Genomic DNA, 17,207 nt, shown 5'->3' with positions numbered 1-17,207 from the left:
TTCTTCTTACTTGGAACAATCTGCATACCATGAGTACATCTGTAAGATCCTCACTATATCCACAGTGTTCCAAGTGAGAAGGAAAAATCCAAAATACTAAAGACAATGGAAGTCATTTTCTGTTTGCTTTTCTCTTCCAGCAATGAAGGAGGTGGGTCACCACTCATAAACTTTTAAAAATTAGGTAAACATATTTATAAATTGTGAATGACTTAAGATAGACATACTTTTTAAGGGTTTCTCTGAGATTTTTAAACCTTCCTTCAGATGAAACCGTCTTCTGAAGTTTGTCCATTAGAGCTTTCGTCTAAAACAGAAAGAAAAAACTTAGTTTGTCATGAGAATCTCATGGCTTCATAAGATACTGTTTTTAGTCAGCCTTTTCACTTCTGTGACCAAAATACCTGAGAACAATTTTAGAGGAGGAAAAGTTTATTTGGGGGCTCACAGTTTCAGAGGTCTCAGTCCATAGATGGCTGACTCCACTCCTTAGGGCCCAAAGTGAGGCAGAACATCATGACAGAACAGTGTGGCAGAGGAAGGCAGCTCAGGACATCACACCGGGAGCAGAGAGAGAGAGACTCCCCTCACCATGGACAAAATACAAACCCCCAATGGGCCCTCAATGACTCACCTCCTCTAGCCACACCCTACCTGTATAGTTACTGCTTACTTAATCCCTATTAGCAGATTAATGCATTGACTAGGTTAAGGCTCTCTTAACCCAATTATTTCACCTCTAAACTTTCTTGCATTGTCTCACACATGAGCTTTTGGGAGACACCTAATATTTAAACCACAACAGATAGTGAGCTGCCAGCTCTCTTCTACAGAGGCAGGTGCTGAAACCTTCACCAGAACAAAGGTCATCGTGTAATATGATTTCAATGCAGAGGCAGGGCACAATGTTGGCATGATTAAAAGAAAAAAGAACAACTTGGGGAGAAGAGCAAGTGCTTCTCTGCACACATTTAGCCATAAAGAAAGAAAAGTGTTTAGAAAAGAAAAATTGTAATGCACAGAAAATTAAAGAACTTGAAGAACTGGAAAAGCATGTGTAGAACATAGAATATTAAAGGAAAGGTCTCATGTCAGGGAGTTTTCACACGAATCTTTTTTGTATTAATCTCTAAACGATCAAAGTGCATATTTGGTTGCTTTGGCATTGACTGAGCAATATCTTCTGCTCTAAATTCTTTGTTTTATGATAATTATCATGAATTTGTTAAAAAAAGTATAACAGATATTTACTAAGAAAGCATATGGTTGTTGATATTGGTCTGGAGTTTCTTCCATGGTAAGGTGGCCTTTGGGGATAAGAACCTGTTTCTGGTGATACTCACACCCAGGCTGCCTGGCTGAGCCCTGATGCCTCAGATCCTACTGGGTAAAGCAACTGGCAAGCCCAAAGCAAAGCTGCTCTCCCCCTGAGCCTCAGCCTAGAAAGGAGTTGCACAGTTCCTAGTAGCTTTCAGAATAATGCCAACAGTTCCCCCATCTTGGTTTCTGAAGGCTCTGGGAGGCCTCTTTCTTGGCCCAAGGATGGCCTTAGCTCAAAGAAGTTGCAGAAGTACAGTCTGTTCCACCTCCACGTAGAGGGCTCCAGACTGCAGATTCCACCAGGCCTTCTGGATCCCCTGGACAGATCTGAAGGGACAGCTGCAGAACAGATGGTGCACCCAATTGCCTGAAGCAGACATATCCGCAACTAGGCCCAGAGTGAGGTGCTCTGCCACAGACACAGCCTCTTGGGAGGACAGTACATCAACTCGTGCTAAGGTCACCAGGGGTGACTCACACATGTGGTTGAAATAGTGTAATCTATTTAATGCCTCCTCAGGTGTTACATCAAAATTTGAAACAGATTTAATATTAGCCTATCATCCCTATCCCTTGGTTATCCCTAAATTTGCATCCTCTCAAAGTCAACTATAGAGAAGCCTGGAAGCTATCTTAAAGTTTGGTGATTCCTTGGTGCCAGTTTCAAAGGAATAAAGAAACAGGGAAGAGAAGGAAAAGGAAGGCTGAGGCGTGACTTACTGACCCTAATGAAGTGCTGCCAAGTGTGTAACAGGATGATACGCTCTGTTCAGCCAACACCTGATCCTTGAAGGCAAAATAGCCACTACACTGGGGTTGGTGTCCAGCTTTTGGGTTCTCACATAAATGGTTTTTTTTCCCCCCTCCTTTGGTACTGAGAACTGAACTCAGGAGCACTCAACTACTGAGCCACATCCCCAGCCCTATTTTGTATTTTTCGTTTAAAGACAGTGTCTCACTGAGTTGCTTAGTGCCTCGCTGTTGCTGAGGCTAGCTTTGAACATGCGATCCTCCTGCCTCAGCCTTCTGAGCCACTGGGATAAGTGTTTAAAGTCCACTTAAAAAATAGCATTCTGATTCCCACTAATTATAAAAACTCTCAGAAAACTAGGGAAAGACGACTGCTTCCTTCATTTTATAAAAAGCATTTACAAAACAAAACAAAACACTGGATTACCAGGTTGGATGGTGAAAGACTGAAAGCTCTGCCCCCAAAATTGAGAACAAGGTAAGGATGTCCTTTCTTGCCTCTCTCTAGTCAATGCAATATTAGAAGTATCAGAACAACAAGGCAAAATAAAATAAAATAAAATAAAATAAAAGGCATATAAATTAAGAAAGAAATGACTGCTCCTATTTATAAATCACATAATTGTCTATGTAAAAAATCCAAGAAGTCTACAAAAAAACCTTCTGGAACTATTAAGTGAGGTTATCATGATAGATAGAAGTCAATGTAAAAAATCAGATTATATTTCTACATACTAGCTTTCATTGAAGAGGATATACAGATGGCAAAAAAGCACATGAAAAGAAATTTAACATCATGAACCATTAAAAAGTGCACATTTTTGTCACAGTGAGCTATCAGTGTGACTAGATTTTTTTTTAAAAATGATAATATCAAATGCTAGCAAGAATGTAGAGAACCTGGATCACTCATACATTTCTGATAGGAGTGTAAAAGAGTACAGCCACTCTGGAAAAGTTTGGCAGTTTCTTATAAAACTAAATACACACTAATCAGCAATTGCACTCTTAGACATTTATCCCAGAGAAATGAAAACTGATGTTCACACAAAACCTTTATGTGAATGTTCATAGTAGTTTTATTCATAATAGCCCTGATCTAGAAGCTACTCAAGTGTCCTTCAAGGAGTGAATGGTGAAACAAAATGTGGTATATTATATCCATACCATGGAATACTACTCAGCAATAAAAGAGAATACAGTATTGATACAGGTAGTAACTTAAATGGAGCTCAAGAGAATTATGCTGAGTTAAAAAAAGCAAATCTCAAAATGTCACATACTCTATGATTCCATTTATATACAGTTCTTGAAATGACAGAATTATAGAGATGGAAAACAGATTAGTGATTGCTAAAAGTCAGGGAATGGGCCTGGAAGTAAGGTGATTATGGCTATTGAAGCATGGCACAAGAGACCTTTGTAATGGAACTACATACGCTGTATCCTGACTGGGGTTGTGGTCATGCTAATCTACCCTTGTAACAAAAGTACATAGAATAAATACCCCTCCACACACAAAGACATGAAAAGCTGGTGAGTCCTGAGTAAGATTGGTGGATTGTACCAATGTTCACTCATTTCCTGGTTGTGATTTTGTCTACAGATATAAAAAGGTTGTCACTGGGGGAAAGTGGGAGCAATGTGTAGGACATATCTATATTATCTTACAACTGCGAGTGAAGTTACAATCATCCCCGAATAAGAAACTAAAAATAGTATTTTTAAACCATGGCTTTTATTTCACAAAGTCCAGCCTTTGCTCTAATAAAACAGACTTGTGAGCTCTAAGAGATCAAGATTCTCAGAGCTCTGTGCTTTTCCTGAGGAATAAGCAAGGGTGGATGAAGACTCTGACTTAGGCTTGGTGTCCAGCCATGTAGAGAAGTTGCAGCATCTCCTATATCAAAGGAAAGGCTTGGAGAGAGAAGCCAAAACAGAGAGGAGTGAGAAATAACACTTCTCAGAGAGGGGCTTAAATCGTCAGGAAGCTTCTTTTTACACGCTTAAATAATTCAGAAAACAACTCTGGACTGAAAGACCTGAGGACATCTCAGCAGAATGTAGTTATGCTCTTCTTCTAGTCTGGTTCCCTAGAGATGGCACCATGTAGATGCCCTTCGCCAACGTTGGTGGGCACATCCAGGTAGGTGGGGTGTTGGGGTAGGCGAGGCAGAGAGCACCTGATAAAGACCCTCCTACCCACGGGCACCAATGTAGGATGGAAGAGACTAGAAAATTCTCCCAAGGCCCTTTGGTAGTCATCTTATGAAGAATGCACACATCCAACGGGAGTCACCAAGGGGCGCCAGCCTGAGAGACAGAGGCTCACAGCATCAGCTGAGTCAATGAGAGCTGAAGCAGGGCGGGATCAGCGCAGGGTGGTTCCTGGGCAGGGTGAGCAAGTACCCAGGGACCAATCAGTAAAGGACTAATAGGAAGCCAGGGGTACAGAGAACCTTCCAGAAGCCCAGAGAAGCCCTCCCAATACCTAGCAATACCCAGGCAGAAACCCAGATGAAAAAAGGCAGGGAAGAATTGTGATTTGGTTTGAATCTTGAAATTATCTGAATGAAAACAACAGGCCAGGGGCAGGTAGAACCCAATAAAAAAAATTTAAGAAAGTTATGTTTGTGCACATCTAAGTCATTTTGCCAAAACTTTAAGTCTGCTACATGAATGACAAAGAAAAAGGTGAGCCCTGAGGTCTTTTGGCCCTAAGACATCTGTGTCCCTACCTTGGGGGGAAAAGAATGAATCCATTGGTCATCGCCTGAAATGAGGGTGCCCTCCTGAAATCATTGGGAAAGCAACTCTTGACTGTCACATTGTTTGAGGCTGTACCCCCACCCCAAATGTTTTAATGAATGTTTTGGAAATGCACATGAGTGGAATTAATTAAGTGGTAAGAGCACGGTAATTACCCATGTTGGCACCTTTCTTTGGCAACTATGCTGCTCATCTCAGCTAATGATTTCCTAATTAGTAATATTTATCTTGGCTCTCGTCTCCAGCCTCTCCTCCTCTCAGCAGCAGTCTGTGTCGCACTCGGATGCTCACCTGCTTGGACACCTTGGCCCAGGTTTTCTTCAGCCTGTAGATGGCACTTCTGTTTAAGGCCGAGGTGATCTCCAGCACGCCATTGTAGTTGTGCAGGCATCTGCAAATGTCCGCCACTGCCACCCACTTCTCGATGGCGTTGGCACGGGAGCTGACATCAGCATAATTCATTATCTGGGAGGCCACCAGGTTACTCATCTGAGACAAGCAAAAATTCAGAAAGGCTGTCTAAGAACTAGAGAAGTGCATACAGGAAAGGAGGGTGTCCTACGGTGTGGAGATCCATTCCATCTTTGGATACTGACTTTCTAAGAATGCACATATCCAATAGGGGTCACCCTGTTTCTAAGGAAACTGATGTCTGTGTAATAATAACATTAAACTGCTGAGCATCCGGTCACCCTTAGAGTGTGCAGAAGGATTCTTTAGAATCTAGTTTGTTGGGGGGGAAAAGCGATTTTATGAATCAGGGATTTTGATGAAGGAGAGAATAATCTAACTCCCGAGGAAAGGCAATGTTTGTAGACCAGGGATGTCACTCCTTGGAAACACATACTCCTCGTCCTCAGCAGCAGGATGCCTCAGATATTACAGGGAAATTAAAAACACTCACCCCTAGTCAGACCAAATTCTGAACTGATCAACTCTCCAACCAGAAACTCTTAGTTGCAGACGAAGAGAGAACATTTTCTCCTTCTTATGATTTTTTCACTGGCATTTTAAAGAGCTTATGGCCTCGGGGCTAAATATTGTCATTCTGCTAGAGAAAGCCAGCTTAAGAAGCTCAACTGTTGCAATATGGAGAGGAAAAGGGAAAAATAGGATTACTAACAAAGGGAACATGGGCTGTGGAATCTTGCATTGATACACTAAATCTGGTGGGGAACTCCATTCTTGCATGATTCCGAAGGTCTGTAAGCTCTACCAGTGCCCCAGAGTCATCACTGTGACATTCACTAAAGCACCTACTGTGGTGCAACTTATTGAGCATCTGTTCATCCTCAGAGTGGTGAGAGGGGTGGTCTGGAATCCAGTCTGCAGGGGGAACAGGTGATTTTGTTAATCAATAGTTTCGGTGAAGAAATCATTGCCAGTAATTACTGAGCAAATGGATGGAAGTAGTCTTAGGTGTAGAGAACAGAAGAAAAAGAACTAAGTGTCCCTAACTGACTCAATGTTAAGGGTTTGGTCCCTAGGGTGGTGCTATTGGACAGTGCTGTGGACCTCCAGGAGGAAGGGCCTTGTGTGAGGTCCCTAGGTTGCTGGGGGCCTACCTTAGAAAGGGATGCAGTAACCAAGCCCCTCCCTCCTCCATTCATTTGCATCCTGGCCATGGGACAGCCACTTGCTCTGACACATGCTCCCTGCCACTGCTATCTGCAATGTGCACCAGAGGTCCAAAGCAATGGGACTGCCTGACCTTGGATTACAGGCTCCAAAACTGGGAGACAAAGTAAACCTTTTTTTCATTATGAGTTAATTATCTTGAGTATTTTATTATAGAAATATCTGACTAACACACCAACCTTAAGGCACTCTGAACCTAGTTAGGTGGGATGGGAAGGGGAGGAAGATGTGTGGACAAGTAAATGCCACAAAGAGAAATGTGAAACTATGTCTAGGCATGGAGGGGACTGGGAACATGGAGATAGAATGGGGATCTGGTCTAATTCAGGGGAGGATGCTGGAAACAGGTCATGCCTACATTGCATCTTGAAAGATGAGGATGACTATCCTCTGTTTCCCATCAAAATAGAAGAGCAAAGGGCCAGTGGTGGAAGGCATGGCATCACTGAGGACCTGGCTGCCCTCTGAGGAGCTTAGGGGGCTGGAGACACAAGGATGACAGATGGGCAGGCTCTTGCACACCAGGTTGAGGAGTTGAGACCATCTCCTGAAGGTGAGGGCAAGCCCCTCACAGATTTTGCCAAAGAGAGCAACCTAATTAGATTGACCTTTCAGAGGAGTCATTCCTAGGGCATGGCACATGGAATACATCAGGGCACAGTGACTCAGGTGGGAAGAGAGGAGCCAGAAGCTCCAGGAGCAAAAGGATGAAGTCAAATCCAGGTTGTGGCAATGGGGGAGGAGGGGTGAGGAAGGGTCTGAGACGCAGGTAGATTTAGGGCTCAGGAAGATGTTGGGGGAGATGGTAAGAGAGAGGTGAGTGAAGGAAAAGGAGACAGAGACAACCTCTAGATCCAGAGTTTGGGGGAGCAAATATATGGAGAGGCCATCAACCAACACTGAGAAGAAGCTGCAGAGACAGGCTTGGCAAGGGGGGGGGTGTGCATATGGCGGGTTCCATCTGCACCATGCAGAGGTCATCAAGGAGGAAGAGATATGTGGGTCTGGAGCCTGAGATGCGCCTCTGATAGGAGTGTCAGGTATATTGCAGATGTATGTACAACTCAGGTAACGAAGCTTTATTTTCCATAGCCAGACCCTGCTTCTCAAAGTGACCCAGATAAGTCAGGCACCCTGCCCTTTAGCACCAGTGGCAGGGAAGCCCATTATGTGACAGCATTCCCTAAGCATCAGTGCTCTCTGAATATACCCTGTGCAGAGTGCTGCCTTGGGAATCTATACTGTTTTTGTATTTGAATTTTGGATGACTTATTAATGTACCTGTGGGGTTCCTTGTGTTTTTAAACACCATCATTATTCCTTTTACCGTAGTTCAGTGCAACTGGAAAGGAAGTTTTCCCTTTGTTTGAACAGAATGAAAGACACTTCCACATCTGTTACTTCTTTTCCCACAGGACTAAAGGCTATTAGAACAGAACCAACTAAGAGTTGGTGGGCACAAAAGCCATTCCCAGTCTCACGGCTGGAGAAAGGCCGAGCTGAGAGCAGCAGCTGGCACCACTGCACAGAGCCCAGCAGCAATGTGATCGTGTTCTAAGATGGCACTTCCCATGCTGGAATGCGATTTGGGCTGAATGTTCCAAGATGATGAGGAGGAGTTATACAATCCAATCTTACTGTCACCATCACCACCAGGGGCCAGTGACACAGGCACTGCTGGTTTTGTCAGTCAATATATGATCTATCTGGAAGCTACAAGGATTACCATAAAAATAATAACAGCAACTTAAACAATATTGACTGCTTCCCATCAAAATTGAACCTGTTATGCCAGGAGATTACTAGAAATCATCACATCACTACAAGATGTTAGGGGATATTTAAGTTTGTCTTTGAAGTCCATCAGTTCTGTTTTAAAAGTCAGTGGCAGAGTTTGTTTTTAGAGAAGGAGTCGGAAGACCCCGGTACTCATCTTCCTGTAACGTGCCCAAGGTTTTATTTTCATGGTTACTCACATCATTAAAGTGTTGGCTGTTTTTCATAATGTAAGGTGTTCTTTCATTTTTATCCAGCTTCATCCATCCCTGCCCAAGAAACTCTCTGAAAGTTCAAAACAAAACACAAAACCAATTTAAGTTTTTTAAGAGACAATGGCTATGATCCTGCATAACTATCATGCATATGAGATACACTACATTGACATCGCCTGCAACATTCCTTGAGGCCCACCTGCTGCTACCGACCAATCTCTAATGAATTGTAGCTCAACTCCAGTATTTCACTACTCGATGACAAAAAAGAAACAGGTTTTTCAGTCTCCAGTTTTCTCTTGCAAATGTTTGGAACTTTGTTCCTGTAAAGGCTTTTCTGAAGTTGGAAAATTACCACCAACATGAGAGAAATAAAGAAGTTAAGTACTAACTCAGAAACCAACACTGTTTTCCCTGGATTAGTTTCTCAAAATGTTAAACCTTAGCAGAGGCACCAAAAAATAAAATAAAATAAATCTATGACTGCCAAAAATGTTAATCAAGGACAGAACTTTTTCTTTCCCTTTGCTGTGAAATTCTCTAAAGAACACAGGTTCCAAAGGCAGGGACTTTATTTTGTCCTCCCAAGAGCTCAGAGCAGCACACATTTGAGGAGCCAAATAAATGCTCCCTGTTGCCACTTTTGCAGCACAGTTGCCTGATCAAGGCAGTTCAGTTGCATGAAAGCTCAGTCTGGTTTCTGGACAGCGTCCCTGCTCATTCACTGCATTCAGGAACAATGAATGGGCAGGAACAATCAAGATGGAGCACAGGGAATTATTTTGTATGGGCATTAAAAAATAAACTCGGACACATTCCCAGTACAGAAATGTTGACTGAATCCTTGTGCAAGTTTCTTTGTCCCTTGCTGTTGTTGATACTGCTCCTGTCCTGAAGTGTTGGTTATAAAGGTGTGCCAGGCCCATGGATGGAAATAATTGGTTGACATTCACACAGAGGAGACACACCAAGAGCCACCACCAAAGTTTTGGCATTGATTATTCTCTTCCTCCACAAGTCATGTCCCCTGCCTTGATGCACTGGAGTATAGTGAAGAAGTGAGGGGGCCGCAGAGGAAGTGACCCTGTGGTTCCTAAACCAGGTTTTCAGCTTGCCATCAGATTCATTTAAACAGCCAGTGAGCTACATTCCTGTTTCATTTTTATTTTTTCATATTCATGTATAGGTCTATGTACTGGAGCATGGAGGGGAAAAAGATAAAATGCATTAAGGAAAAGTCTTTGGGACATCCATTTGCTCTTTCCTTCATGCCTCTAGCCCATCTACCCTGTCCACACCCAACCCTCCACCATCACAGATGTTCTCTCTTCCACATACGACATGGGTCACATTCCTGGCTCTTATCACCTCCAACATAGTTACTAGTTCATGGAGCACAAGTGCCAATAGTGTCCGTTTGTTTAGACAAAGGCCTTGCTTTGGGGGATACTGAGTATGACAGCTGGAAGGGGCTTCAAGAGCCCCTCCTGTTCTACGCAGGAGGAAACTGTTGTGTGGGTCCGTGGCCATAAGGCTCACAATACTTGTTGATTTATGGAAGTGAGAGAACTATAGCAGAATTTAAAATGTTTACTAGATCACTGTTTTCTCAAAGTAGGGCCTCGGACCACTCAGATTCATATGGGATTCTCATTGAAAAGACAGTTTCCTGGGTCTCAAAACAACCATTACCACCACAAGAACAAGGAATGCTTCTGAAAATGACTTGGTCTAGGAGGATGATAAATACCTAGTAGAATCAGAATTAATTAATAAATAAATACCTAGTAGAATCAGAATTTCTGAGGGAAATATCTAAGAATATTCATTTTTAACAAGCTCAATGATTCTAGGCCCAAAGTCTGAGAACTGTTCTTGTAATTGTATTGAGGTTTCTGTAACTCAAGGCTAGAACACAGCAATTCACACTCTACAGTAACCCCAGTACATATAGAAACACAAGACTAACCATCTGGAGACTCCCCAAATCACTATACCCAATATAAACTGGAACCAAGATACATTCAAATGGGGCCAAATAATCTGAACCTTAAGACTCACACCTCTGCATACACACACACACACACACACACACACACACACACACATCTGCCTTAGGACAATTCAGCTTCTAGGCCAGACACTGCAACTGACACTTGGTGCTGCAAGGGGTGCCACTCACTCATAAGGAATGCTTCTGAAAATGACGTGGTCTAGGAGGGTGATCTGCTCAGCCAGCTCCATGGCTGATAAGCTCTCAAAGCACTCGGCCTTTGGACAGTCAGTCTGAAAAACATGAAGGAGAGAAGTCAAACATGGGTGGGAACAAGGCACTCACCATCTCACTGTGGACAGCCCCATCTGTGGAAGTATGAAGTCCGGCACTAGATTCTAGCTAAAAAAGGAATAGCGAAGCCAACATTAATCTCACTGACCAATTGCTAGCCCCTCTGTAGAATGTGGTGCACCGCACAGAGCTTCACAGATAGACGTATGGTCAAACATGGTGATCAGCTGCAAGTGCATTACTTACCTTTGAGAGGCAGTGTGCATATGCCTAAGTTCAATAAACTGTGGCTGAACTTACCATTTGAATTATGTCTTCTAATTTTAGGTGAATGTCATCTTGATCATCTTGTGAAAGGGCCCTAAAAAAATCAAAACATCCCCCATGAAAAAGAAGAAAATAGGCATGCTAGGAATGAAACTGTAAAATGCAGGTTAGTTTTCCCTGGGTGGGAAGTCAGGTTTGGGTCTGCAAGGCTGTGCAGTACAACAGGCTGCTGAGTGGAGGAAATGATGGCAGAAACAGAAAGACACTTGTGAAACGTACAAGAGAAGTATTGGGAGAGGTGATCTAGAATAGGAACCAACCAGCAGAGCCCCCAGCAGTGCCATATTGGGACAGAGCATTTGGAGATTCACCACTTGGGTGGTCCATTTGAGCTACCATGAGGGGGGCCCCAGGAAGAATTTGCCATTTTCAGTGGAAAACAAATGATGCTTATGGTTATGATGACCTTATACTTTGGGCCAACTGCTTAAGAAATAAGGACTCCTAATCCATCCATTTAACAAGATATGAAGAATGTTTTAAGAGGTGCAATCTCTGAAAAATGGATCAAACTCTTGGATTCATAGCATACTAGATATGTTGTAAATAAACTAATAACATAAAAAAAAGAATAGGAGCCAACTTGTCCTAAACAACTATCAAAGTGAACCCCGAGGTAAGTTGGGTTGGATAATTACCAGATGATTTAGGATGTGAATCCAGGCATGCTGTAATGACACAGAGGAGTGTGCTATTCGCCTGAGCACCCCATCCACACTCCACCAGCACCCGCCCTGCACTCCCTGCTGGTGCTGAGGCAGGAAATGCAGAGCCCCCGCTCAACTTAGGACTTACAGGAGAGTTTCTGTTTGGCAATACTTGGAACAAGATGGGGCAAGAGCAGGCAGATGACTCTTCACTTTTACTTTCCAGATCTGTATCCCCTGCACAGTGTTATTCAGCTCTCTCTACATATCTTTATTTTTGTTAGTAAATGATGAATGAGTTAATAACTAATACATAAGTTAATACCTAAGATACCAAAGTGGGTGGATACTTTATGTTCAACAGAAGATCAGAATCAGGGCTGGGGTTGTGGCTCAGTGGTAGAGCACTTGTCCAGCATGTGTGAGGCACTGGGTTTGATCCTCAGCACCACATATAAATAAATGAGTAAAATAAAGGTCCACCAACATCTAAAAAACATTAAAAAAAAAAAAGTTCAGAATCCAGGATAATCATACCAAGTGGGCATCCAGTTCTCTAATAGGTCATCTGGGGCCAAGCATTTTCAGTTTTCCAAAATTAAAGTATAAGTACATATAAAAAGTATTAAAATATTTAAGCAGTCCCAAACCATGTAGCCTGTCTACTGGAGCATGCTAGGTTTTTTGGGAGAGGAGAGGAAAGCTTAAAAAACCACAGACATGTTATTATTTTTCAGATATGGAGTCAGAAGTCTAAACCAGGTCAAGCAAGCTGCATTCCCTCTGGAGGCCCTGGAGAAGAACCCAAGTGCTTGCTTCCAGCTTTAGAGGCTGCCTGATTTCCTTGGAAGATGCAAGTTTTAAAAGAAATAATGATGTGATATTCTGCTTGTTCATAGTTGATGGAAATAAAATCCACCAATCCTCAACCATACCAAGTCAACAGAGATGGTTTACTGTATGCCCACGACATGCCAGATGTATGCCAAGTGTTTGATGTGCTACACCATAATCAATCCCTTCTAACCAGGCAGTATCTCCTTTTACAGATGAGGAAACAAAAGCCAAAGAAACTTACTGACCCAAGGTTCCAGTCCAGCTGTGTTCTCCTCTTACTCAATGATTCCCATACTCAGGCTCACAGAAGGCCTCCTCCAAGCATCCCACAAAGAGGATAACCAATAAATGCCAATCCTGTCCCTCTACCTTCCTTTCCTCTTTCAAAACCCTTCACAGAGAATCCTAGATTACAAGAGTCTCAGCAATGAGCCATATATTTGTGAGCAGAAAGAATCATTGTAAAGTAAAAGGCAGACCATGAGGAAAAACTGAATTAAACATGGTTCATTCTCCAAAAACTATTCAATTGCATTTGAAGGTTACACAGAGGAGAAGAATGTGACTCTTTCCCAAGGTACACAACATTCTTTCCACTATATGTTAGATTCTGGAGGGAGGTCTGTGGACCCACTATATGTGACAGTGGGAAAGACATTTTTATGAGCTTGGACAATCTTTCTTTTGGGAAAAAAAAATGGTCAGGAAGTTACCTCCTCTCTAGTGTTGCTCTTCTCCATTATCTTATGCTGATATCTAAGACACACTTTGGTTCATTAAGCTATTTGAAATTTTCTGTCTTCCTATGGGTGCTATTTGGGATGCTAAGATTTGGGGGTGATCTTTTCATGACCTGAGCTTATCATGGTTGACCTTCCAGGATGTTTATCATCAACTCATTTGGTGGCATGTTAGATGTCTGCAAAACTCTACATTGAATACATTTGGAAGATTTTTGAATAAATGGTTAGCTAGACAACTTTGAAATGCAAAAGTCTTAAGCAGATGTTTTCATTCTCAAACAGGGAGACAGACTTATAGAAATTATGTTCACTCGCCATTAAGTAAGCCCCAAGAGACTGAGAGTAAGGGATGGCTTATGTCAGAGTACTGATGCAATATGTTTAAGTACATGCTTTGTGTTTACAACTCACTGATACGTGACTGTGATGCATATACATCTCTAATGTGAGTGCTACATTCAACTACAACGTGTTATGCTTTTACCTCTCACAGCATAAACTGATTTTGCTTTTGTTCCAAATTGTTCCCTTTCAGATGTGGAGGCCTCTACATCTATGGTCCAGGCCCTACAGAGGAGACACAGCTCAGCTCCTGACTATCTTTGGGTTTTGATCAACATCCAGGATCCTGGGTTCCCCCACATCTATCAGCAGTATGATTAGTCTAAGAATTGTGCATTTAAGATGAAACACCAAATAAACTCAGAAAGAAATGCATGAATAATCCATTCTTCAAGGATGAAAATATAGGTAGTCCAAAACAGAGCCAAGAGTGTCCTGATATGAGTCCACTCTCTCTTTGTGTAGACAAGGTGATGAAACCTAAGGAAAGTTGAGTCTGACTAAGATTTAGTCATATTTCACTTGGGCTATCCCACCTGCATGACAAAAAAGTATTTCTTCCAAGAGCTCTCAGTGTTTCTAATAATAATAATAATAATAGCAACAACAACAATAACAAATAGTAACAATAATAATTGCTGTAAAATGAGTTAATCTTTTACGCCATGTAGTCTTCATAACAACCCAATGGGATAATTATCACTAGCCCTATTTTATAAATGAGGAAACTGGGGTTCAGACTAGTTAAGACACTTGAAACCGTTAAGGGCCTAAGCCAAGATTTAACACTGAAAGATCCCACAAAAGTCAGAATTAGGCTCTGCTCAGTGTTGTACTCCCAGACTGTAGGTCTGCTAAAATGTCTATTCCCTCTGGCTTTACACTTCTAGTTCTCAGTTTGTTATTCAGCAAAGAGAACTAGTGCATACTAGGCTTGATGAATAACAATGAACTGGGTTGGTAAATAGGATTCATCTGGAGTACTAACCCCAGTTCACTGGTTTCTGAGGTTGCCTCTGGGAGTAGAGAGAAAACTCCCAGGATCGATTAGTAATGCCTGGCACTTGGCAGCAGTATCTCCAGGGACTGAGGACAGGAGTGCTCATGTTGGCAATCCTGACAGTTGTTCCCAGTCCAAACACCTTCATTTCCCTGACAGCTATTTAGTCAAATGTCTCTAGGAGCATAAACTTCCAGAAGGTAATTTCAAAATGTCAGTGTTTTAAAGCACAAAGAGCATAACCAATTGTTAACATGAAGGGAAAGGGAAGAGCAATCACTCCCAGACATAATCACTACCCTCAGAGACCAGACTTACCTCAATACATGTGTATAATTTTAAAATCTGAACATCGACTCAGTAACTGAACCCCTAAGCTTACCTGGATGCTTTCATAACATGAAAAAAACTAAGGAAGTCTTTAAGTATATGCTTAAGTACATGCTCTGTGTTTACAACTCACTGATACGTAACCGTGATGCATAGACATCTTAGAGTTTTCTAGAGCTGTCCTAACAAACTATCTTAAAGTGGTTGGCTTAAAATGGCAGACATGGACAGCCTAGTCTCACAGTTCTGGATAGAAGCCTGAGTGCCTTTCAGGTTTGGGTCTACAGGACGTGCTGTCCCTGAAACCTGTAGGGGAGTCTGTCCTTCCTTTCCTTGCCCAGACTTCGGGTGGTCTGCCAGCAATCTGCAGCTGCACAGTTCCACCGTAACCTCCATCTACACACAGTGCTCTCCCTGTGTCTCTCAGTCTTCCACGGCTGTCTTCTTATAAGGACAATGGTCATAGTAAATCAGGGGCCCACACTACTGCCCTATGACTTTGAATTGACTGATCACTTCTGCCGTGGTCTTATCACCACACAGAGTCACATCTTGAGGTATCAGAGATTAGAAATTAAACATACCTTTTTTTTTTTTTTTTTTTTTTTGGTGGGGAGGCACAACATCCCCTACACCAAAGAATTGTCTGCTATGGGATCTTCAGCTAATGGGAACCAAGAATAATTTAGAGGCTGGTTGCAAACACATCACAACCCCAAATCTGGTATTGCTACATCAAGGAGGGACTTGTAAAAATATGGTAGGCTGAGCTAAGATGGGCTCTCCTCCACACACAAGCTTTCCGGATAATATGTTAACAACAAAAACAAAAACAAAGAAAAAGACAATGTAGCCATACTTTGAAGAGAGAAGAGAGAAAAGACCATTTCCAGAGACTGTAAGAAGGAACTAGAAATCAGAATGGTAAAGAAATACCAGGTGCTAGAAGATAGATGGCAGACTTCCCACTCTGAAGGAGGGATGGGAGACATAGCCTAGAGTATCTGGGAGGCTGTAACTGAAATATCTGCACAAAGCCATTGATGTCTGCACTCTTAAGGTAGAGAAGACTAGAAGGAAACCACCTACTCACTCAAGAAGCCATTAGAAAGCTTGTCAGCCCCTTGGACTCTGAGTGTAACCACTACAGACACACCCAAGTCTCTAGTGCGACTCCAGCCTTGATCACATAGATGTGTGAGTTCATGCTCTACACAAACTCACATGGCTATACAACCCACCTGATGTTGAAATCCTAAGCCAAGAAGGTGGCAGAAAATTGTCCTAGGACCAGTGGAATAAGCTAAAATAAAACATGTATCTACTCCGTGGTGGCTCATCCACAACACAGGTGCCCAAGGCTCCCCCAGAAACACCACCATTACACCCATAAACGGATGCTAACTCCCAAAGAGTTAGAACCCACAGAAATCTCTCTCTCTGTAACACCTCCTGGACTCACAAGTGGGGATCCTCAAGGCTTCCTTCCTTTCAGGTTTGGGTCTACAGTGAACCATCTGCCCACACAAAGAAGAGCAACAGCACTCCACATGGGTTATGTCGCCCACCCACAGTTGCCCTGAGACAGCAGGTCCTGGACTTGTCCCCAAGAAAGAGAAGATGATAGGTAATACTTTACCAGTAAGGACATAATCCCTGCTGCCCCCAGGATTCTACGATTCATGCTTCTGGTTTGGCAGAATCTTATTTTCTATGAACATAGCACGAATCAGCCAATGTACTTCAGTCAGCACCTGCAATTGCCTTTACCTCAGGATATTGGCTGTGGCTTTCCTTTCCTGGGGAAGAAGGTCTGGGTCTCGTAAGACTTCTTCTAGCAAATTTAGGACATTCATCTTTAGTTCGTTGTTGAGTTCAAAATCCTATAAAATAAAATGAATCTTTTTAAATTTCAGTTTTGAAGGGTTTAGCTCTGTGGTGTTTGGCACCATTCTTCATGATAAGTCCTCTAGAAGCTAGGTATGAAGGTTAAAATGTAGGGACCCTGGAGTCCCCACCCCCACTTAACCCCAAAGATCCCCGCTGAAGTGGTTTGGGATGGAGCACCTTGCTGGTATTTTTGAAGAGCCCAGGGGATGCAAATGTGCAGCCCAAGGCTGAGAACCACAGCTCTTGGGACAGCGACTGAGACCCAACCAACTGCCCTGGCTCTGTCTCCCCCCCCCCCAGCCCGCCCTCCAACACCTACCCAACCACGCACACCAC

General features: G+C 42.7%; 1 protein-coding gene across 2 annotated transcripts in view; it reads right to left on the bottom strand.

Moving 5' to 3' along the window:
• The window catches only part of Rasgrf2 (Ras protein specific guanine nucleotide releasing factor 2), a 238,540-nt gene that overhangs the window by 11,820 nt on the left and 209,513 nt on the right, over positions 1–17,207 (bottom strand). For both annotated transcript variants that reach the window (XM_048800210.1, XM_048800208.1), the window contains exons 19-24: positions 16,752–16,864; positions 11,056–11,116; positions 10,651–10,754; positions 8,454–8,538; positions 5,131–5,328; positions 228–307 (exon numbers count right to left, since the gene is read on the bottom strand). In XM_048800210.1, coding sequence (XP_048656167.1) covers positions 228–307; positions 5,131–5,328; positions 8,454–8,538; positions 10,651–10,754; positions 11,056–11,116; positions 16,752–16,864 — 641 coding nt within the window. The remainder of the gene's footprint in view (positions 1–227; positions 308–5,130; positions 5,329–8,453; positions 8,539–10,650; positions 10,755–11,055; positions 11,117–16,751; positions 16,865–17,207) is intronic.

Source organism: Marmota marmota, unplaced genomic scaffold (assembly GCF_001458135.2).
Source record: "Marmota marmota marmota unplaced genomic scaffold, marMar, whole genome shotgun sequence".
In the NCBI taxonomy this organism is placed as follows: domain Eukaryota; kingdom Metazoa; phylum Chordata; class Mammalia; order Rodentia; family Sciuridae; genus Marmota; species Marmota marmota.
This window is presented reverse-complemented; position numbering and strand designations above follow the sequence as displayed.